This window comes from Corylus avellana, chromosome 11 (genome assembly GCF_965113065.1).
Source record: "Corylus avellana chromosome 11, dhCorAvel1.hap1.2, whole genome shotgun sequence".
Taxonomy (NCBI): domain Eukaryota; kingdom Viridiplantae; phylum Streptophyta; class Magnoliopsida; order Fagales; family Betulaceae; genus Corylus; species Corylus avellana.
Window position 1 is genome coordinate 869,706 of NC_142500.1, and position 23,362 is coordinate 893,067.

The 23,362-nt window shown below is 39.5% G+C and overlaps 4 protein-coding genes across 4 annotated transcripts; 3 read left to right on the top strand and 1 right to left on the bottom strand.

Moving 5' to 3' along the window:
- Window positions 1-436: 436 nt before the first annotated feature.
- LOC132166399 (PHD finger protein ALFIN-LIKE 4) lies at window positions 437-5,604 on the top strand. The gene is made up of 5 exons (XM_059577202.2): window positions 437-1,183; window positions 1,342-1,374; window positions 3,015-3,243; window positions 3,846-3,981; window positions 5,112-5,604. The coding sequence occupies exons 1-5, from the start codon at window positions 1,087-1,089 to the stop codon at window positions 5,376-5,378; spliced, it is 762 nt and encodes a 253-aa protein (XP_059433185.1). The 5' UTR covers window positions 437-1,086; the 3' UTR covers window positions 5,379-5,604.
- Window positions 5,605-6,621: 1,017 nt separating this feature from the next.
- On the bottom strand, window positions 6,622-9,207 carry LOC132166395 (phenylalanine ammonia-lyase 2-like). The gene has a single exon (XM_059577199.2). It carries the CDS (start codon window positions 9,043-9,045, stop codon window positions 6,736-6,738), a length of 2,310 nt encoding a protein of 769 aa, XP_059433182.2. The 5' UTR covers window positions 9,046-9,207; the 3' UTR covers window positions 6,622-6,735.
- A 4,295-nt stretch (window positions 9,208-13,502) lies between these two features.
- Window positions 13,503-16,050, top strand: LOC132166394 (phenylalanine ammonia-lyase 2-like). Its single transcript, XM_059577198.2, has one exon. The coding sequence runs from the start codon at window positions 13,619-13,621 to the stop codon at window positions 15,926-15,928; it is 2,310 nt and encodes a 769-aa protein (XP_059433181.1). The 5' UTR covers window positions 13,503-13,618; the 3' UTR covers window positions 15,929-16,050.
- Window positions 16,051-19,831: 3,781 nt separating this feature from the next.
- Window positions 19,832-22,411, top strand: LOC132166427 (phenylalanine ammonia-lyase 2-like). Its single transcript, XM_059577232.2, has one exon. It carries the CDS (start codon window positions 19,886-19,888, stop codon window positions 22,277-22,279), a length of 2,394 nt encoding a protein of 797 aa, XP_059433215.2. The 5' UTR covers window positions 19,832-19,885; the 3' UTR covers window positions 22,280-22,411.
- The last annotated feature ends 951 nt before the right edge of the window (window positions 22,412-23,362 follow it).

Below are 23,362 nucleotides of genomic sequence, written 5' to 3' on the forward strand. Positions count from 1 at the left end.
GGAACCTCAATCCTTATTTGGGATAGGCGAGTCTTATAATCCTTTTCGTTGTCTACTTCTTCCGAGAAGCTCCTCACATTTATATGAAAATATAAAAAATATTTGATAAATTTTTCATATGAGCAAAGCCAAATGTTGAAAAATATCAGTTAACTATTTTTGGGTTGCAAACAAACATGGAAAAATAGTCAATTTTTTTCAAAAAAAACTTTTCACCTAAAAAAACCATTTTCGAAATAAACAAAAACTTTCATTGTAGGGGATCTTGAGACCGAAGACGTTATAATTTCAACCGTCAGATACTCAGCTGAGGCCCGAAACGGCACGTGGATCGGAGCAGTTGACTTGAGGCATCGCTGCCTACCAGTTGCGTAAACGTCAATCCGAAAGCAATTCTCATCTCCAACTCGAAGGCCATATGTATATACGCAGAGCCATCGACTCACTGCTGCCACGGTGGTGCTCGGAGCTCAGAGATTTCTGGTTCTGGTGACGCACCTGGACACGTGTCTGCGGCAGATCTGGACCCACCCCTTCCCCACCACTTGGCGATCTAATATGAGCCGTATGATCCATCAGCCTACCTTTGATCGTACTCAAATCTAAATGATGGAGACACGAGTCTACCCTTATGGACCACCAATTAAAACACCCGGAGCGCACCCTATCATCACCCTCTTCCGCAATCTGTCCCCGCCAGTCCGAACCCATCTCTCGTCACCCAAAACCCAATTTGAAATTTCGATTTAAATCCGTCAAAAGGCCCCGGAAGGACCGTCGGATGCATTCACCACCACAGAGTCTAGCCAATAAGCGGACGCCCCGTCACACCATCAGAGTAAAGCTAAAGCTAGTATTACACGCACCGGATCCTCCCCCTTCATTTCCTTTTTAGTTTTATTTGACCGTGTATATTAATATGCCTTTCCCTACCCTCTGCTACTGAAATTTGTTATTTTTGGCTCTCAATGCCGTCCGCATCTAAATAGCCCTTGAGAACTTCCCTATTCCCCATTCTGTCCCTTCTTCTTCTCCTTCAAATCTCTGTTATCTTAATTCTTTTCCGAGCTCTGGAACTGTACGCACATGGACGGAGGAGGACAGTACAACCCGCGCACAGTGGAGGAGGTCTTCAGAGACTTCAAGGGCCGTAGAGCCGGCATGATTAAGGCCCTCACCACTGGTCTCGCACTTGCACTTTGAATTAACTCTCTCCTTTTCTCAGTTTTTTATCCTTTCAGAGCGTTAGGGTTTTCGGTGCGAATTTCCTCATTCTGCAGATTCTTGTTTGTAACGGCTCTGATTTTTTTTTTTTTTTTTTTTTTTTTTGTGGTTTTGTAGATGTTGAAGAATTTTTTCAGCAGTGCGATCCTGGTTAGGGTTTCTACCTTCGCTCTTCCTTGCAACTCTGTTTGGGCGTGCGTGTTTTAAGTTGGGTTTGAGATTACAATGTGTTTAAGCGTACAAGACTTTAGTCAGTTCGTTGCCTTCTCCAAAATAATTGTTGTGGTGAACTTAAATTTTATTACTTGAGTTTTATGTTTGCAATCTTTGTCTTAATTGTTATGTTTGTGGTTGTCGCAGTAATTTGCATGTGTTTTAATAAGCGAAGATAGTCATTAGCAACTCCTCGGATGCCTGTTGCTTTAACATTATGATCCTTGTTCGATAGCTTGCTGCTTGGAACATGTTGTTTATTTGCTGACTGTGTTTACGACAAATGAAGTGCCCTGAAGATGCATTCTTTTAATGAATTGTATATAGCAAATGCAAGATTTGATTAATGTGTTTCTTTATTTTCTGGAGTCATGGATGTTTGCAATTCATTATATCATTTTCTAAAAAAATTTCATTCGTTATTCTCTTAATTCTCCTCACAACTCTTTTTTCGTGAAATTTTTGTAAGATTCTTGATATTCTTGCTTCAGCATTCCTGCTTTCGATACTTTTCTTGGTTGTGCATTTTCCTTAATATCACAAAGGCAAGCTTTTCAGTTAACTTTCTTCTAGTAGTTATCAGGAAACATGGTTATCCGCATTTTCTTATTCAAATTTAATCTTCTTCCGATTCTTCCCATTTGTATGTAAAAATAACCTTTCTGATGGATGGCGCTATGAACTTAATATGACAATTTTATTTATCAAAGAGGTAACAAGTTATTGCAGAGGCCATCTCCTCGAGAGTTTGGATTGCATAGGCACTTGTTAAATTTTTTTCAACTGCAATGATATAGCTTGATTGGACATTTTCGAGATATATATCTTGATATTGATGGCTACTTATCAAAGTTCTAATATGAGCTATAAATAGTACTTAATACTCATCCGTGATATAAACTTTTGAAGATTTAGTCACATTTTAAAATTCCGAGCTTCTTGAACCATCTAAAATGTGTTCCATGTTGTATTCCATTCATTTGCTTTGTTACTTTCATGATGTTTGGATGCTTGAGGATCCGTATGGCAGATTCGTTTGTTTTGGCTAAGAAATTGCACAATGAAGAATTGAGTTTTGGGAGCAGAAGTTGTTATTGAACTTTAAATCTTTTGTTTTAAGCTTTCTATTTTTCTTCCAATAAAAAATAGGATATTACAGTTGTTACTATCCAAACCTAGTGTCTTGGGTCTGGAACTGCCTGGGTCAATAGTTAGTTATATGTTGATTCTCGTGGTGATTGTATTAGCAAACCATGTTGATAAGTGGCTACATTGCTGTCAGTTACTCAATTAGGTTCACAGTTTTGGGACATCATGTGACTGCCATGGCATTCTCTGTATCTAGTACTTTTTGATATTGGATTATATGGTCATTCTATAAGGACGCTCACACTTAACATTTCTTATGCAAGTCCAATGTTTCGCAGACGCATGTGCCCTGGTGTGTATGATAAATTTTGTGATGGGTTATATATGTAGAATATGCTAAATGACACTGAATTTATTATTTACTTGCTGTGTCTACCTTCTGACGGTTACTGATGCCTATTTTACTTGACTAACTGGTGCACCTTCAGAGAAGGAGAATCTTTGCCTTTATGGATTCCCTAATGAACAGTGGGAAGTTAATTTACCTGCTGAAGAAGTGCCTCCGGAGCTCCCAGAACCTGCATTAGGGATCAACTTTGCCAGAGACGGCATGCAAGAAAAGGACTGGCTATCTCTGGTTGCTGTTCACAGTGATGCATGGTTGCTTGCAGTGGCATTCTATTTTGGTGCCAGATTTGGTTTTGATAAAGCTGACAGGTATATCCTCTTCCATCTATCACTTGTCTATTATGCTTCCAAAATACTGGAATCTATAGGAATTATGTAGTTTATATATGCATGATAATTGTGAAGGTTATGTGAGTTGATCAATGAGATATCATGTAATGCAAGTGTTTGTAAGTTTGTCTTGTTATTAAAATATGCCTTTCACAACTTCAACTGTTATGTTCTTAGCCTTTATCAAATACTTTTTTGCTTCCATTGTGATTGTGCTTTGGCTGACTTAAAAATAGAGCAAAGACCATAAGAGAAGAACATTTATCATAACAGCTTCATCAACCCCCATGATGATAAGGATTGCTTTTGTTATTACAAAATGCCTTTGCATTTTCAGTTTCTCATGTGTGTGTCTGTGGATTTCGCTTTCTTTGTGATTGAGCTTTCTGTTTGTTAGTGAGTGTAATCTGCCATTTATTTAGAACCCAGGATTAGGAAATAATGGATAATGACATGATTGTTGATTTTTGAAATGGACAATTGGTTTCTAAATTGTGGCTGAGAGCAAATGGTTTTCAGGTGATGCTTAGGTTGTTTCTAATATTTCCTTATTTATCAGTAAAATGCAATTTCTGACACAGGAAACGTCTCTTTTCTATGATAAATGATCTGCCAACAATATTTGAGGTTGTGACTGGATCTACAAAGAAACAGCCGAAGGAGAAGTCATCTGTTTCAAATCATAGCAGCAACAAATCCAAGTCAGGGTCTAAAGGGGTAAAGAAAGATATACTTGCTTCTCAGCTTTTATTTTTTACTACTATGATTTTTTCCATTGCTTTGTCTGACAAATAATTTTGCCGTATGCATCAAGGCTTTGTCTAGCATTCATGTTTTCCAGGTATGTCTATGAGTGTAGTTGATTTTTATGATGTGTCTTGATGGATATATGATGAATAATTCATAATTCTTACTCTAATGGTTAATTTTCATTGTATGTGCTTGAGAATTGGTAGGTGTTCTTCACATGTTACAACTGTGTCGTACTTCCCTCTGTTTGGGGAGGGCATGTTTGCTAAAAGGAAAATTGAAGAATTTAGAAAACCTGTTCAGAGATTGTAAGCGAACTATATTCAATGGAGTTTCATTTTCATTCTGATCTCTATTTGTACATAATTTGACGCTTGAAATGCAGAAACCTGATTTAGTTGCTTTTTGTTATTTGTTCCATGAGGGACCTGGTAAGTTTAAGTGAATTGTTTGCTGCTTGATAAAGTGCACTTTTAAAGTGATTTTACAATAAAAAAGGAAATAGGGCTGCGTGCCCTTAGAATTTTTGTATAAAATATTTCTGTGTGCTAGTAATGAACAGATTCAAGTTTACAATAGAAATCTACCATTGGATTCGATGAATTAGCATATTATAGAACCATGTGATTTTCAATTTTTCAACATGTCCATGTCTCATTGTTCTAATATATGCTCCAAGTGATTTTTTTTTTTTTGGGTGTAATTTTAATCTGTGTTACATAGTAAGGCTTGTTAGAGCATATCTTGGAGTTCAAGAATTATAGTCACAATTGAAGCTGTGACTATAATTCTTGAACTCATAAATATGCTCTAACAAGGTTTAGTTGAGTTGAGTTCATTTAAAGAAACTGTATTTGTGTATCTAAATGTATCAATCAGTCCTGAATAATATTTTCAATAGGTGTTGTTACTTGAAATGAGTTTCCTCATCTAGTTGCCGCTGGACAGTGGAATCTGTGTTTGCATTGAATACTTTCTATGTCGGATGTTAATTTAGTGTTTAGTCTATAATCCACGGCTTAATAATTACTTCATTGCTATTCCTTTCTCTGCTGCTTTACTATTTCTTCTATTTGACAAAAAAAAAAAAAAAACAGCGAGGAGGATTGGAATCCGGCAAGTATTCAAAGGTAATACTGGCAAAGGATGAGGATGAGGTAGTGGACGAGGAAGATGAGGAAGAGCACGGGGAGACCTTGTGCGGAGCATGTGGGGAGAACTACGCCGCAGATGAGTTCTGGATATGTTGTGACATATGTGAGAAGTGGTTTCATGGAAAGTGCGTGAAGATCACCCCAGCAAGGGCGGAGCACATAAAGCAGTACAAGTGCCCGTCGTGCAGCAATAAGAGAGCGCGTCCCTGATATCACAGGGAGGTGGGTTAATGCTCACCCTTTGTAATTCTCTCATGTTGGGCTTAGCTAACTATTTAGTTAGTCAGAGGTTTCTGTGTTGTGCTATTTTAGCACCACCATATGTATTCTCACTACTCTGGTCTCTTGGGGATCTTGTTATTTGGATATGCTAAATATTTGGTAGTTTGTAGGTTCTGAACGTGTCTTCCATTTATTCTTGATTGGGGTTTCTATCTTCCACTTGTGTAAGAAAGCATTTTCCCTGTTAAACAAGCGTAGAATTTGCTTTTGTAGCTTTTGCCAACGAGTGAGTGCAGCTGCCCAAGTATATTGATGTTCAAGGACTCTTCATTTTTTCTTAGCGAGGACTGTTGCACGAACCTTGGGGATCTCAATGGGTCACATAACAAAGAATAATGCTATTTAATAGATTAATGTTAACTTTCATACAATTGGATGATGTGGCAATAAAAATTAGTCATATGATCAATATTTGTAAAAATAAAAAATTAACGTTTAAATCAGCACTTTGATATAACTCGAGTTTGTTTAAAAAATAAATGAAACGAGCTTAAACAAACTATCTAGCGGTATGATAAGAGCAACTTGTGTTGGAAATAAAATAAAATGAACAAAACTTGAATAGTCAATACTTCACCCGATTACGAGCCTGTAAATTTGAATAAAAATAATAATGTTAAATATTTGTTATTATTTAACTACAACAATTTCATTTAAAAAAACAAATCATATTGGTTAGTCGGGCGGAAGACTTACTGTTGACTTTGTAAATTATTTATGGAATTGATTTCGAATTTGATCGTAATGATTTTTTTTTTTTTTTTTTTGACATGGATCGTAATGTTTTCAAGTGCATTGATCAAATCGTTGAAATTGTATATACTTTATTAGGGCTAAAAAACTTGTTTGTGATTGCATTTGAGAATAGAGCTTTTAAGTTAAAAAAAGTTTTTGGGCAAAAGCTTTTTTGCTAAAAGTGTTTTTTGATTATTTTTAGGTTTTTTAGACCCTTAAAAGCGCTTTTTTAATTTTTTTACCAAACGAGTATGTTTTTTTTCAAACGAATTTTTTGAGTGTTAAAAGCATTTTTAAGCCTTTCAAACGCAATTCTAAACATGCTCAAATTGTTGGAGAACATATACATTCGGACCATTGCAGTGTAGGATTGTGGGCATGACTTCAGCAAAAGAGAAAAGAACAAATGAGAGAGAGAGAGAGAGATAGAGAGAGAGATGAAAAATGAAAAGATATTATTAATTCCAGTCGATCTTTTAGGATCGATGTTTACAACAGAAATGTTGGGGACTAAATCGTAATCTCATACAAGCGTTACAAAAGAAGAAGATCAAAAGGATACTCCGCGGCCGCCACTGGTAGGAGTTGTAACTCTAGGAGATCTAACCTTCTCAAACCAACCCCAATACTCAGGATTACATTGCATTGGAGAAGACAACGACAGAGGCCTTGGAGTGAATGGACCGGCACACCCTTTCCAATTTGTCAAGCACTTCACCACCACATCTCCCAATTTCCCTTCATTGATCGCCTCATATACCTTCTCTATATCCTCCCCTGGACTCACCTTCTTCGCTCCACTTAGCAGCTCTGTCCCCACTTCACTTCTCACTAACCGATATATCGGATATGTCCTGCATTTCTTTATTCTGTTCGCCACCGGAAAATCTCCTTTCTCAAATCTCTCCCGCGCTTTCGTTACCTCCTCTCCAAGCCTTGCTTTCAGTTCGTCTAGGAATACTGGAATCCGCTTGAAGATTGAGAAGCCCTCGTCATTTCCATTTTCACCCTTTGAAGGATCTTCCAGTGCTTTCTCTACAAGCACTTCTCGCAGTTGGGACAAGAGGGCATAAGAGGGATTTGTGGGGTCGTCCAGATAAGAGAATACCGGCAGGTGTTCAATTACCTGCAACAATTCTTTCTCGCAGAAGCGGGATTCAAGCAGCGATCCATCTTCAGCAGTGTAAAGGGTCTTCCTCACAACTTGGAGGACGACATGTTTGACAACCTCCCTCATGTTCTCCTCCAGATGTCTCAGATCAACTGCCTGGCAAAGCGCCACCATGTATGTGGCAGACATAAGCTTCAGGATCTCAATGGCTTCTGCACTCTTTCTGGCTGAAATCAAACCCAGAGAATTTACATCTTGATTGTGTTGTTCAGCACTCTGTACGTGTGTTGTGACAGGGTTGGCCAGGTACTGAAGCTCAGAGCAGTATGCAGCCATGGCTATCTCTGCCCCTTTGAACCCATAATCCAAGCTTGGATTAGGCCCGCCGCTCAAATTGGAAGGCAACCCATTGTTGTAGTAGTCACATACGAGCTCAGAGAATTGAGCAAACATGAGTTTCCCAATTGCTGCAACGGCAATTCGGAGATTGTCCATGGAGACACCGATTGGTGTACCCTGGAAATTCCCTCCATGGAGAGCAATATCTCGAGCAACATCGATCAATGGGTTGTCATTCACAGAATTGATTTCCCTTTCAATTGAATGCGTTGCCATGCGGATGACTTCGATTTGGGGTCCGAGCCATTGGGGGGAGGTTCGGAGTGCGTACCTGTCCTGTTTTGGCTTTGACAATGGGTCTTTCTCGTGACGAAGATTTGCTTCCTTCATGTAGTCGCTCTCATCCAAAAGGTACTCCATGATAGCAGCTGCTTCAATCTGCCCAGGATGGTGCTTGAGCTCATGCGTCAGTGGGTCTGTGAATTCGGGCTTGCCGACCATGATTTCGCAGAAGAAAGCAGAGAGAACTTCTGCAAACAGAGCCAAAACGTTGGCATCAAAACAAACTGTTGCAGCCACAGCCGAGCCAACAGCTGTCCCATTTACAAGAGCTAAGCCCTCCTTTGCTTGCAGCTCGAAAGGAGCTGGAATCCCTGCCCTCTTGAGAGCTTCCAAGGCTGTGATTTCTTCATTTTCAGGGGTGACCACTTTGGAATTATGGCGGCCAGTCAATAAACCAGCAATATAAGATAGCGGTACAAGATCCCCTGAAGCCGTGATAGTCCCCCTTAGAGGCAGCTTCGGGATCAAATTTTTGTTCATCAGCTTGGCCATGCCTTCGAGTACCTCCCATCGAATACCGGAATAGCCCTGCATCAGTGTATTTGCGCGAACGAGCATAGCTACCTTTGAATAAGTGGACGGAAGACTCTCTTTCCCGATCACTCCGGCATTAAGGAACCGTATAAGCTCTGTCTGGAGGTCGGTAGTTTTGCTGGTGCGCCGGTGTGACGTGGCTCCAAACCCAGTGGTAACACCGTACGTGTCTGTTCCACGGGAGATGTTGTCGGCAACCCAGTTGGCGCTTTTGGCGACACGTTCACGCGCCGTGGCTTCATCAAGGTTAACCTTGACTTCACTTCGGCGAGCGATTGCAGTGACCTGAGCAACAGTGAGGGAGGTGCCCTGGATGTCGACGGTTTGCAACTTTGAAAATTGGGACACCATGCGGCAGACTTCATCGAAATGGGTGCATTCGAGTGCCTCTGCAGCTTTCTTCCAGTGTAGAGGGGCTGACAAGTGAGAATTTTCCGACACACAAATGAGGTTGACGGTGTCTTTTGAGAGAGGAAGAGGCGGAGGAATTGGACGGACATGTTTGAGTGGGCGGGCAAGTCCGTCGGATGCCATGTCTTTAGGATTTGAGAAGAGATTTCAGAGGGTGAAGAAGAGGCTGCAGAAATGGGATTGGTGAGTTGTTGTTGATGAGTTTGAGAGGGAAGTAGTTAGTGGCATCTATTTATAGTAGTCACAAGTGCTCAAGTGGCGGCCTGCATCAACGTTAATGTCTTGGTCGAAAGTGGGGTTTTTTTTTGGTTGGTGAAGATGGAGGAAGTTGCATGGAAGTTTTTGGTTGGTGGGTTTCTTCCTTGTACTCCATAGAAGACCATTGACTCTGAGGAGATGCCACTCACTCACATAATCCCCCGGCCGGCACCCTTTGCCTTTTTCAAATGGTTGGTGGGATTTTTTTTGGGTTGGTGGGTTTCTACTTTCTTACCAGGTCTCTTAATTGGTTCATTTCAAATTTTCAACCAAGTCACCAACCTTTTATTGTCCTTTAGCTTATATGATTATATCCTAAATAAATTATTTCAAAGTGGAATCCTTATTAATTATCACATGAAAATTATGCATTTCTATTTAATTCATATAGTATATCTCTTAGTGACAATTTCCTTCGTGATAACAAAAAGCATTGCTTTTCTATTTGTTTATTTTTGGTAAGTAAGATCACATAAAGATTCTAGTAAATGGTTAATGGGATATCAAAAGGGGGGCAAATTATGGACGTTTGATACCAAGAAAGAGATAATTCAAGCAAGGTGGGACTGGAATGAGAAAGGAGATGGCTCTAAATATTTCTTCAAAGGCATTTCCCAATTCCCACATTTAAATAAAGGATCCGATCAAATTGACCTTCTTTTTGTGTGGACAATAATACTTTAAAACGTATTAACCAATTAGAGCATTCACAACAACTATTTTATAACTATTTTCCTTATTGTTAGATCACTTTGAACGCCTAAAGACTCAATTGCTCCAACAAAAATTACATCCAACGCAGGGTTTACTATTTTCTTTTTAAATCACATAAAATATTGTTTGCCTTTCAATTGGAAATGTATCTCTTCTTAATTCTTATGAACCATACGTTACGTACTTGTTTGGGAAGACAATTCTTCCCAATTTTTCTCTAACTTTTTTTTTTTTTTTTTGGTTGATTTGATATCACTAATATTCAACTCAACTCAAAATTTTTCAACTTTATTCAAAATTTTATATTCTTCAAACAATCCAAAAATAATCTACAACTCTTTTTTTCTCATCAATATTCGCAATTTTAAATTCAGTTCAGTAGAATAGAAAAAAATCTGAAACCCAAACAAGCCGTAACAAATATGCTTTTCCTCAATTTTTTTTTTTTTTATTTTTTTTTTATAAAAAATATATATATAATAAAGTTTCCGTACTGCACAAGTTGCCACTTGGTAAATTAGAATTATACCCAACACATCATTTGAAAGTGCAAGAAGCATTTGAGTCATACAAGTGTCACTTGGGTCAGTGAGAAGACATGCATGTCTACTGTCTTCATGAATTTTAAAGCAGCGTCTCTCGGTTCATTTCGACCAACCTCTTGGTGTCTTTTTGCTTCGGGTCATGTTTGAAACACCAAATGATTATTTTATTGATAAAATAAATATTTATTACTAAGTGGGTATAGAAGAAACTGGAATGAAATTAAATAATTATGTATTTTACTCTTAGGTACAATATAATATACTGATGATTATAATCATGTAGTCGCTTTTTCAATTCTGATTGGGCTATAGTCCGATGCAACTCCATCCAGGTATAACAGGACTCGATACAACTAATAGTATTCTCATTTTCTCTCTCTCCTATATATATATCCAAATATTTTAAAAAATTTATTGAAGTTATACCACAATGATAAATTCAAGATTGATGTGCTTATAATTCACTCCCGTGCGTCTCTCGGCTTTGTTTCAATTATTCGTGTACCTACTCCTTATTTGTTTGAAGAATTTAGTGCATTTAAGTACTCCAAAGAAGACCATTGACTTAGAGGAGATGCCACTCACTCACATGCCCCCTGACACTATTGCTTCTTGGCATAGTTGGTGGGTGTCAATTGGTCCATTTCAACCAAGAGTGACCAACCCATTATTGTCTTTTAGCTTTGCCTTTTATGATGCATGAATCACGATTGGTGGGACGTAGCTTCATCAAATTATTAGCTGATGCAAGGAACAGTACTACGTACAATGACTGTAAAGTGTAAATTGTCTTTTTAAGGAGGAGTTCCGCTAGTAAAATAAGGTAAATTGATTAACGGCAATAATACTTAAGTCGGTAAATTTTTTTTTTATAGAAAATAATAAGAAGTAAAACTAGATAGATGAGAGTAAGAAAATGTATATGAGTGATAATTCGTAAGGTATATCAAAAGTGCCCTTGACAGCATGGAAATAGCCTTAATTAATTAATGTGTGCTTCTCTTAGGACTTTCTTAGCTAAGACCCAATATTAGTATGTAGTATGGTCCTTCAATTAATAATAAAGAGAAGCATATAGTGCCTGTCAAGATTGACTATAAGAGAAGAATAACAAGACTGACCAGCAGGATGGAGTATTTTTCTCTTTTTTGTTTGTTTTTGTTGTTTTCACTCTCCCTATCAAACAATATTCCAAATTTTTAGTTCAATACAGATTTGCTTCTCTGCAGGAAATGCTATATTTGGACTTGCATCCACTTGAACTCTACTTCTCAGCAAGAGATATATATGCTTTATTTAAACAGTTTTCCTGGTGGTGGAATATCAATAGAAAGCATTTGCAAAAGAGGAGAAAAATAAATAAAAGGGTTTTTCGGTGTGGGCCGGCAAGAGATGACTCTAATATGCTTAAGTTAGTATGTATTTAAAGAATAGCTTGAAATGAAAATAGTACTGAGTTTTTGGAAAGAGGCTAAAAGTCCTTATTACTTGAATGTAAGTTGCCTTTTATAATAGTTTGCCATCAATTGCTTACCGTCGGTTTCTCCATGAAAGTTTTTGGAGTGGTTTATCCCACGGCTCTTAACATCATAATGCATACTCTTATGTACCCACAAATCTAGTTGTATGAATGAGCAAGAAGCATAATTCTAATTATCTATTCACGGTTGAAGTAGAATATATTGTTGCTAGAAGTTGCTGCACTTAGTTGCTATGGATGAAGAAACTATTAATTACAGATTATGGACTTCGACAAGACACTATAATGGTCTATTGTGACAATCAAAGTACAATCAACATCTTCAAAAATCATGTGCATCACAATCGAACCAAACACATTGACATCAAATATCACTTTATTCTTGACTTGGTTGAGTCTAAGATGCTGCTCTAGACTTTGTCATAAGGAAGTCACGTAATAGAAGATTGGCCAATGAGCAGTTAGAGCTACTAAGGAAACAAGGAGGTAAGGAAGGAATGTCTACATACAGAGGGTCTTAATATTTTACAAAGGAATTTAAAAGTTTACCATGCTTCTACTTTGAATTTTCTATAGTTGTTGATGCAATTTTTTGGTCCAACAATCTCCGATTTGTGTGATCTTTGCGTTCTTCGAAGCGTCTTTCATCTTCGTTCTTTGGGCTCATATAAAATAACAAGAGCGTCAAAGATGCTTAAATTAGCAATCGTATATGGAGTCTAAATGTAGCATGAGGAAATTGAGAATTGATTGATCGATCCCCATGCCTTGAGTTTCCTTTTATTGGGTTTTATTTGTGTAACCATTCCCTCAATCTTCTCCCTTCAGATGATTGAGGGATAATTTGAAATATTGGAGATAATGTGAGGTAGTTGAGATAATGTAAAAATAATGGAGGGTTGTTGAGAAATAGTAGGACTCATAGTGAATTTTATCTCCCCAACAATAGTAAATGATCATTTGGAAATGACGGTCTCAAAATAGTTTCATCGTTGAAGTGTTCAAATTCAACTGCCTCAAAATAGTTTTATTTTGGATGTGTTCAAACACTATAAAAAACCTTCTAATTTGGACACATTAGTAACGTGCCAATAGGCTTGGATTTGGGGTTGGTCACCAAATATCATTGTCACATTGTGCAAAGCGTTTTCCTTTCGGTTGGTTTAATTTTTAATTAGTGCAATATGTTAACTCAAATTGTTGCAAGACAGTGCATTCGTGTGCTTAATTTGGTTGGATTCGGGTCCCTTCAAATATAAAACTATAAACGTAACACAAACACTAGTGTAATCTTGTGTGGTGAAATACCAAACTAAACTCTCGGCTGGTCAATATTGGCATGCATTTTTCCATCTCATTATCACTAATTTGATCACCAAGGAAGCACGTGCTATAACCCTCAGAGTCAATGGTCTTGTATGGAGTAATTGGAAGAAGCGACCCGCACAAACCCCACCAACCAAAACCTTCCACCATATCCTATTATATATCCATCCATGGAACTTCAATCTTCACCAACCAAAGCCCCTCTTTCGACCAAGACATTAACGCTGATTCAGGCTGCCACTTGAGCACTTGTGACTACTATAAATAGAAGCCACTAACTACTTCCCTCTCAAACTCATCAACAACAGCTCACCAATCCCATTTCTGCAGCCTCTTCTTCACCCTCTGAAATCTCTTCTCAAATCCTAAAGACATGGCAACCGACGGACTTGCCCGCCCACTCAAACATGTCCGTCCAATTCCTCCGCCTCTTCCTCTCTCAAAAGACACCGTCAACCTCATTTGTGTGTCGGAAAATTCTCACTTGTCAGCCCCTCTACACTGGAAGAAAGCTGCAGAGGCACTCGAATGCACCCATTTCGATGAAGTCTGCCGCATGGTGTCCCAATTTTCAAAGTTGCAAACCGTCGACATCCAGGGCACCTCCCTCACTGTTGCTCAGGTCACTGCAATCGCTCGCCGCAGTGAAGTCAAGGTTAACCTCGATGAAGCCACGGCGCGTGAACGTGTCGCCAAAAGCGCCAACTGGGTTGCCGAAAACATCTCCCGTGGAACAGACACGTACGGTGTTACCACTGGGTTTGGAGCCACGTCACACCGGCGCACCAGCAAAACTACCGACCTCCAGACAGAGCTTATACGGTTCCTTAATGCCGGAGTGATCGGGAAAGAGAGTCTTCCGTCCACTTATTCAAAGGTAGCTATGCTCGTTCGCGCAAACACACTGATGCAGGGCTATTCCGGTATTCGATGGGAGGTACTCGAAGGCATGGCCAAACTGATGAACAAAAATTTGATCCCGAAGCTGCCCCTAAGGGGGACTATCACTGCTTCGGGGGATCTTGTACCGCTTTCTTACATTGCTGGTTTATTGACTGGCCGCCATAATTCCAAAGTGGTCACCCCTGAAAATGAAGAAATCACAGCCTTGGAAGCTCTCAAGAGGGCAGGAATTCCAGCTCCTTTCGAGCTCCAAGCAAAGGAGGGCTTAGCTCTTGTAAATGGGACGGCTGTTGGCTCGGCTGTGGCTGCAACGGTTTGTTTTGATGCCAACGTTTTGGCTCTGTTTGCAGAAGTTCTCTCTGCTTTCTTCTGCGAAGTCATGGTCGGCAAGCCCGAGTTCACAGACCCATTGACGCATGAGCTCAAGCACCATCCTGGCCAGATTGAAGCAGCTGCTATCATGGAGTACCTTTTGGATGAGAGCGACTACATGAAGGAAGCAAATCTTCGTCACGAGAAAGACCCATTGTCAAAGCCAAAACAGGACAGGTATGCACTCAGAACTTCTCCCCAATGGCTCGGACCCCAAATTGAAGTTATTCGCATGGCAACGCATTCAATTGAAAGGGAAATCAATTCTGTGAATGACAACCCATTGATCGATGTTGCTCGAGATATTGCTCTCCATGGAGGGAATTTCCAGGGTACACCAATCGGTGTCTCCATGGACAATCTCCGCATTGCCGTTGCAGCAATTGGGAAACTCATGTTTGCTCAATTCTCCGAGCTCGTATGTGACTACTACAACAATGGGTTGCCTTCCAATTTGAGCGGCGGGCCTAATCCAAGCTTGGATTATGGGTTCAAAGGGGCAGAGATAGCCATGGCTGCATACTGCTCTGAGCTTCAATACCTGGCCAACCCTGTCACAACACACGTACAGAGTGCTGAACAACACAATCAAGATGTAAATTCTCTGGGTTTGATTTCAGCCAGAAAGAGTGCAGAAGCCATTGAGATCCTGAAGCTTATGTCTGCCACATACATGGTGGCGCTTTGCCAGGCAGTTGATCTGAGACATCTGGAGGAGAACATGAGGGAGGTTGTCAAACATGTCGTCCTCCAAGTTGTGAGGAAGACCCTTTACACTGCTGAAGATGGATCGCTGCTTGAATCCCGCTTCTGCGAGAAAGAATTGTTGCAGGTAATTGAACACCTGCCGGTATTCTCTTATCTGGACGACCCCACAAATCCCTCTTATGCCCTCTTGTCCCAACTGCGAGAAGTGCTTGTAGAGAAAGCACTGGAAGATCCTTCAAAGGGTGAAAATGGAAATGACGAGGGCTTCTCAATCTTCAAGCGGATTCCAGTATTCCTAGACGAACTGAAAGCAAGGCTTGGAGAGGAGGTAACGAAAGCGCGGGAGAGATTTGAGAAAGGAGATTTTCCGGTGGCGAACAGAATAAAGAAATGCAGGACATATCCGATATATCGGTTAGTGAGGAGTGAAGTGGGGACAGAGCTGCTAAGTGGAGCGAAGAAGGTGAGCCCAGGGGAGGATATAGAGAAGGTATATGAGGCGATCAATGGAGGGAAATTGGGAGATGTGGTGGTGAAGTGCTTGACAAATTGGAAAGGGTGTGCTGGTCCATTCACTCCAAGGCCTCTGTCGTTGTCTTCTCCAATGCAATGTAATCCTGAGTATTGGGGTTGGTTTGAGAAGGTTAGATCTCCTAGAGTTCCAACTCCTACCAGTGGCGGCCGCGGAGGAGCCTTTTGATGTCCTTGACTGCTTGTTTCTCTTCTTCTTCTTTTGAAACGCTTGTATGAGATTACGATTTAGTCCCCAACATTTCTGTTGTAAACATCGATCCTAAAATCACATTAAATATTTTTTGCCTTTCAATTGGAAACGTATCTCTTGTTAATTCTTATGAGCCATACGTTGCCTACTTGTTTGGGAAGACAATTCTTCCCAATTTTTCTCAACTTTTTTTCTCTTTTTTAGTTGATTTGATACCACTAATACTCAACTCAGAGAAGTGTTAAATAGTCAAACAAATAAACTCAAAAAAATTTACAAATTGACATGACATAGGTTTTTAAATTTAAAAAATGCAATTCTTTCTCTCTTATCTGTCATTCACGGTCTGCTACGTCAATTTGAAAAAATTTTTAGGTCTATTTGTTTGGCTCTCTAGCACTTCCTCTCAACTCCACTCAAAATTTTTCAACTTTATTCAAAATTTTATATTCTTCAAACAATCCAAACGTAATCTCTAACTCTTTTTTCTCCTTGATATTCATAATTTTAAATTCATTTCAATAGAATAGAAAAAAATCACAAACCCAAACTTGTCCTACAAATATGCTTTTCCTCGGTTTTTTTTTTTTAAAATATAATAAAGTTTCCGTATTGCACGAGTTGCCACTTGGTAAATTAAAATTATGGCATAATTCATTTATTAAAAAAAAAAATGATGTTTGTCAATTTCCCGCCCACACGTCATTTGAGAGCGGAAGAAGCATTTGAGTCAAACACGTGTCACTTGGGTTAGTGAGAAGACATGCACGTCTGCTGTCTTCATGAATTTTAAAGCAGCGTCTCTCGATTCATTTCGACCGACCTCTTGGTGTCTTTTTGCTTCTGGTCATGTTTGAAACACCAAATGATTATTTTATTGATAAAGTAAATAATTATTACCAGGTAAGTGGGTATAGAAGAAATTGGAATGAAATTAAATAATTATGTATTTTACTCTGGTACAATATAATATGCTAATGATTAGAATCATGTAGTCGCCCTTTCAAATCTGATTACATTATAGTCTAATGCAACTCCATCGTTGCATAAGAGTAAAGTAAGACTTAGTACGGCTAATACTATTCTTTTTTTTTCGTCTCTTATATTGATTAAGGAAAAAAAAAAAAAAAAGGCTAATACTGATAGACCGGAGAATTCTCATTTTGGGAGTTAAATTCTTACCTTAATATATATCCAACTATTTTAGAAATTTTTTTGTGAAGTTATACCACAGATGATAAATTCAAGATTGATGTGCTTATTATAATTCACTCCCCATTGCGTCTCTTGGCTTTGTTTAAAATTTTAAATTATTCGTGTACCTACTACGTACTTGTTTGTTTGAAGAATTAGTGCATCCAAGTACTCCAAAGAAGACCATTGACTTAGAGGAGATGCCATTCACTCACATGCCCCCTGACTCTATTCCTTCTTGGCATGGTTGGTGGGTGTCTTGGTCGTTCATTTCAACTCCTTATTGTCTATTAGCTTTGCCTTTTATGATGCATGAATCACGATTTGTGGGACGTAGCATCATCAAATTATTGGCTGATGCAAGTAACAGTACTACATTAATGACTGTATTTTAAACTGTCTTTTAAGGAGGAGTTCGGCTTGTAAAGTAATTAAGGTACATCATAACACTCTGACGCTCAAATCAGTACGTAAATTTTTTTTAAATAAAGAACGATAACAAGTAAAACTAAAGAAAGGAGAGTTAAAGAACGTGTATATATATATATATATATGAGTGATAGAGTGCCTTCAAGATTGACCATAAGATAAGAATAACAAGACTGACCAGCAGGATGGAGTATTTTTCTCGTTTTTGTTTGTTTTTGTTGTTGTTTTCACTCTACCTATCAAACAAGATTCCAAATTTTTAGTTCAACACAGACTTGCTTCTCTGCAGGAAATGCTATATTTGAACTTGGATCCACTGCATCCACTTGAACTCTACTTCTCAGCAAGAGATGCTTTATTTAAACAGTTTTCCTGGTGGTGGAATATGAATATATAGGAAAGCATTTGCAAAAGAGGAGAATTGAAAAATAAATAAAAGGGTTTTTCGGTGTGGGCCGGCAAGAAATGACTCTAATATGATTAAGTTAGTATGTATGTAAAGAATAACTTGAAATGAAAATAGGACTGAGTTTTTGAAAAGAGGCTAAAAGTCGTTATTACTTGAATGTGGGTTGCCTTTTACAATAGTCTACCATCAACTGCTCACCGTCGGTTCCTTCATGAAAGTTTTTGGAGTGGCTTATCCCACGTCTCTTCACATTATAATGGATACTCTTGTGTACCCACAAATCTAGTTGCGTGAATGAGCAAGAAGCATAAATATTCTAATTCTCTATTCACGGTTGAAGTATAATATATTGTTGCTAGAAGTTGCTGGCTGCACTTAGTTGCTATGGATGAAGAAACTATTAATTACAGATTATGGAATGCTCCAAGACACTATAATGGTATACTTAATTTGACAATCAAAGTACGATCAATATCTCCAAAAATCATGTGCATCACCCACGAACCAAATACATTGACATCAAGTATATATCACTTTATTCTTGACTTAGATTCAGTCTAAGATGTTGCTCTAGACTTTTCGATAAGGAAATCATGTAATATATAGAAGACTGGCCAATGAGCACTTAGGGCTACTAAGGAAACAAGGAGGTAAGGAAGGAATGTACGTAGGGTCTTAATATTTTACAAGGAAATTTGAAAGTTTATTATGCTTCTACTTTGAATTTTCTATAGTAAATGATGAATTGGGTTTGACTGTGTCAAAATAGTTTCATCTTTGATGTGTTCAAATTCAGCTATAATAAAGTGAATTGAATTTGTAATGCCTCAATGAGGTCCTTTTTTTTTTTTTTTTTTTCTAATTAAAAAAGGCGGGAAAGGACGATCAATGTAATTTTCTCCCTTGGGCATGACCATCGAGGTTCCCATCCATTGTGGAATGTTAGGTTTGAGCCATACCTTCTGCCTGAGAAGATGAGTACGTTACCACAACCCTACCAAAGTGCAAGTTGTTAAAGCCTTTTCTTAGTAGCATCTGGTTCGCGGACTACTACCGCAAGCAGGTTCGAATCCATGACCACTAGGAAGAAAGGAGGGAGGAATTAAACCCTATCACCTGCTACTTTACCAACTCAACTATACCACCTTGGTGGTGCCTCAATGAGGTCTTTAATAATTAATACTTCTATTTATAGCAAATTATAACAAATTACAAGATATACATTTGGCTTTGAAATACAAATTTCAAACATAACAAACTAACAAACTAAATCAATATTAGATAAGATATTATCTAATATTGCATTTAACTTGATCTTCAGCTTTATATTGTGTATTCAAATCTGAGGAGATTATTTCAATATTAGCTGCCTTAAAATAGTTTTATACTTGATGTGTTCAAAGGATTTGGAATATTTGGTCACCAAATATCATTGTCACATTGTGCGAAGCGTTTTCCTTTTGGTAATTGGTTTAATTTTTAATTAGTGCAATAATTTATAATTTCTAAGACGGTGCATATTCGTGTGCTTAATTGGGTTGGATTCGGGTCACTTCAAATATAAAATTATAAATGTAACACAAGCACGAGTGTAATCTTGTGTGGTGAAATACCAAACTCAAACTCTCGGCTGGTCAATATTGGCATGCATTTTTCCATCTCATTATCACTAATTTGATCACCAAGGAAGCACGTGCTATAACCCTCAGAGTCAATGGTCTTGTATGGAGTAATTGGAAGAAGCGACCCGCACAAACCCCACCAACCAAAACCTTCCCACCATATCCTATTATATATCCTTCCATGCAACTTCAAGCTTCACCAACCAAAACCCCTCTTTCGACCAAGACATTCACGTTGATGCAGGCCGCCACTTGAGCACTTGCGACTACTATAAATAGATGCCACTAACTACTTCCCTCTCAAACTCATCAACAACAACTCACCAATCCCACCTCTCAAATCTCTTCTCAAATCCTAAAGACATGGCAACCGACGGACTTGCCCGCCCAATCAAACATGTCCGTCCAACTCCTCCACCTCTTCCTCTCTCAAAAGACACCGCCAACCTCATTTGTGTGTCGGAAAATTCTCACTTGTCAGCCCCTCTACACTGGAAGAAAGCTGCAGAGGCACTCCAATGCACCCATTTCGATGAAGTCTGCCGCATGGTGTCCCAATTTTCAAAGGTGCAAACCGTCGACATCCAGGGCACCTCCCTCACTGTTGCTCAGGTCACTGCAATTGCTCGCCGCAGTGAAGTCAAGGTTAACCTTGATGAAGCCACGGCGCGTGAACGTGTCGCCAAAAGCGCCAACTGGGTTGCCGACAACATCTCCCGTGGAACAGACACGTACGGTGTTACCACTGGGTTTGGAGCCACGTCACACCGGCGCACCAGCAAAACTACCGACCTCCAGACAGAGCTTATAAGGTTCCTTAATGCCGGAGTGATCGGGAAAGAGAGTCTTCCGTCCACTTATTCAAAGGTAGCTATGCTCGTTCGCGCAAACACACTGATGCAGGGCTATTCCGGTATTCGATGGGAGGTACTCGAAGGCATGGCCAAGCTGATGAACAAAAATTTGATCCCGAAACTGCCCCTAAGAGGGACTATCACGGCTTCGGGGGATCTTGTACCGCTATCTTATATTGCTGGTTTATTGACTGGCCGCCATAATTCCAAAGTGGTCACCCCTGAAAATGAAGAAATCACAGCCTTGGAAGCTCTCAAGAGGGCAGGGATTCCAGCTCCTTTCGAGCTCCAAGCAAAGGAGGGCTTAGCTCTTGTAAATGGGACAGCTGTTGGCTCGGCTGTGGCTGCAACAGTTTGTTTTGATGCCAACGTTTTGGCTCTATTTGCAGAAGTTCTCTCTGCTTTCTTCTGCGAAGTCATGGTCGGCAAGCCCGAATTCACAGACCCACTGACGCATGAGCTCAAGCACCATCCTGGCCAGATTGAAGCAGCTGCTATCATGGAGTACCTTTTGGATGAGAGCGATTACATGAAGGAAGCAAATCTTCGTCACGAGAAAGACCCATTGTCAAAGCCAAAACAGGACAGGTACGCACTCAGAACCTCCCCCCAGTGGCTCGGACCCCAAATCGAAGTCATCCGCATGGCAACGCATTCAATTGAAAGGGAAATCAATTCTGTGAATGACAACCCATTGATCGATGTTGCTCGAGATATTGCTCTCCATGGAGGGAATTTCCAGGGTACACCAATCGGTGTCTCCATGGACAATCTCCGAATTGCCGTTGCAGCAATTGGGAAACTCATGTTTGCTCAGTTCTCCGAGCTCGTATGTGACTACTACAACAATGGGTTGCCTTCCAATTTGAGCGGCGGGCCTAATCCAAGCTTGGATTATGGGTTCAAAGGGGCAGAGATAGCCATGGCTGCATACTGCTCTGAGCTTCAGTACCTAGCTAACCCTGTCACAACACACGTACAGAGTGCCGAACAACACAATCAAGATGTAAATTCTCTGGGTTTGATTTCAGCCAGAAAGAGTGCAGAAGCCATTGAGATCCTGAAGCTTATGTCTGCCACATACATGGTGGCGCTTTGCCAGGCAGTTGATCTGAGACATCTGGAGGAGAACATGAGGGAGGTTGTCAAACATGTCGTCCTCCAAGTTGTGAGGAAGACCCTTTACACTGCTGAAGATGGATCGCTGCTTGAATCCCGCTTCTGCGAGAAAGAATTGTTGCAGGTAATTGAACACCTGCCGGTATTCTCTTATCTGGACGACCCCACAAATCCCTCTTATGCCCTCTTGTCCCAACTGCGAGAAGTGCTTGTAGAGAAAGCACTGGAAGATCCTTCAAAGGGTGAAAATGGAAATGACGAGGGCTTCTCAATCTTCAAGCGGATTCCAGTATTCCTAGACGAACTGAAAGCAAGGCTTGGAGAGGAGGTAACGAAAGCGCGGGAGAGATTTGAGAAAGGAGATTTTCCGGTGGCGAACAGAATAAAGAAATGCAGGACATATCCGATATATCGGTTAGTGAGGAGTGAAGTGGGGACAGAGCTTCTGAGCGGAGCGAAGAAGGTGAGTCCAGGGGAGGATATAGAGAAGGTATATGAGGCGATCAATGGAGGGAAATTGGGAGATGTGGTGGTGAAGTGCTTGACAAATTGGAAAGGGTGTGCTGGTCCATTCACTCCGAGGCCTCTGTCGTTGTCTTCTCCAATGCAATGTAATCCTGAGTATTGGGGTTGGTTTGAGAAGGTAAGATCTCCTAGAGTTCCAACTCCAACCAGTGGCGGCCGCGGAGGAGCCTTTTGATGTCCTTGTTTCGCTTCTTCTTCTTTTGTAAGGCCTGTATGAGATTACGATTTAGTCCCCAAACATTTCTTTTGTGAACATCGATCCTAAAAGATCTACTGGAATTAATAATATCATTTCATTTTTCATCTCTATCTCTCTTTACCTATTTTTACCTATTTTAGCATTAAAATACATAGAATGATTAATACAGTTGAAAACATTACTGATCAAATTCAAAATCAAATCTATAAGTCTCCGAGAGGTAGTTCAATCGGCTAGAATTACGCTTAAATGAAGTGGAGGTCACTAGTTCGAATTCTTCTACCCCCTCTTGTGCGTACATGCCAAAAAAAAAAAAAAAAAATCAAATCCATAAATAATTTTAATTTTACATGACTATGAGTCTTGTATAGTAATAATTCATGTACTTTGTCAAAAAAAAAAAAAAAGTAATAATTCATGTACATATAAGCCAAGATTATTTTGTCAAAACCGTCGGTTATGTTTACTGGTGGAAGGATTTGATTATGATTACGATTTTTTAATTATTTGAGAATTTAATTGTGACTTTTTAAAACTTTAGAGACTTGATTAAAATTTCACATATTTCTTAATTAATAAATTAAAATTGAATAATGTTATATTGAAAATCTTGCACGTCCCAATAAGGCGGCTGATGTTCAGTTGCGTAATAGGAAAGAGGTCGTCAGTGGGCCTACGGTCCGGAGACCGAATCAAGCTCTAATGGGCCGTTTGGGCGCTTGTATTAGTTGGCCTGGTGTTAGGCTTTTTTGGGCCTCTCATGAACCCTAGTTGCAGTGGGCCTGGGACTTGTTTGGGTCTCGGGCTTAACCACATTTTTTTGTCATTTTCTTATGTGACCCATTTTGATCACTAAGGTTCGTTGATGGCTGGGGTCCAAGCATATTTGAAAAGATTCATGTGCAAGAAATTCCATGTATTATAAGTTTATAACGATCAAACTGTCAAATAGTGTGCATTCACACTCTTACCTAAATCTATGAAGATTGATACATAACCGTTAACCAGAGCCAATATTCACACACTAATCCTATTAACCTCAAATTTATTCGGAGAAAA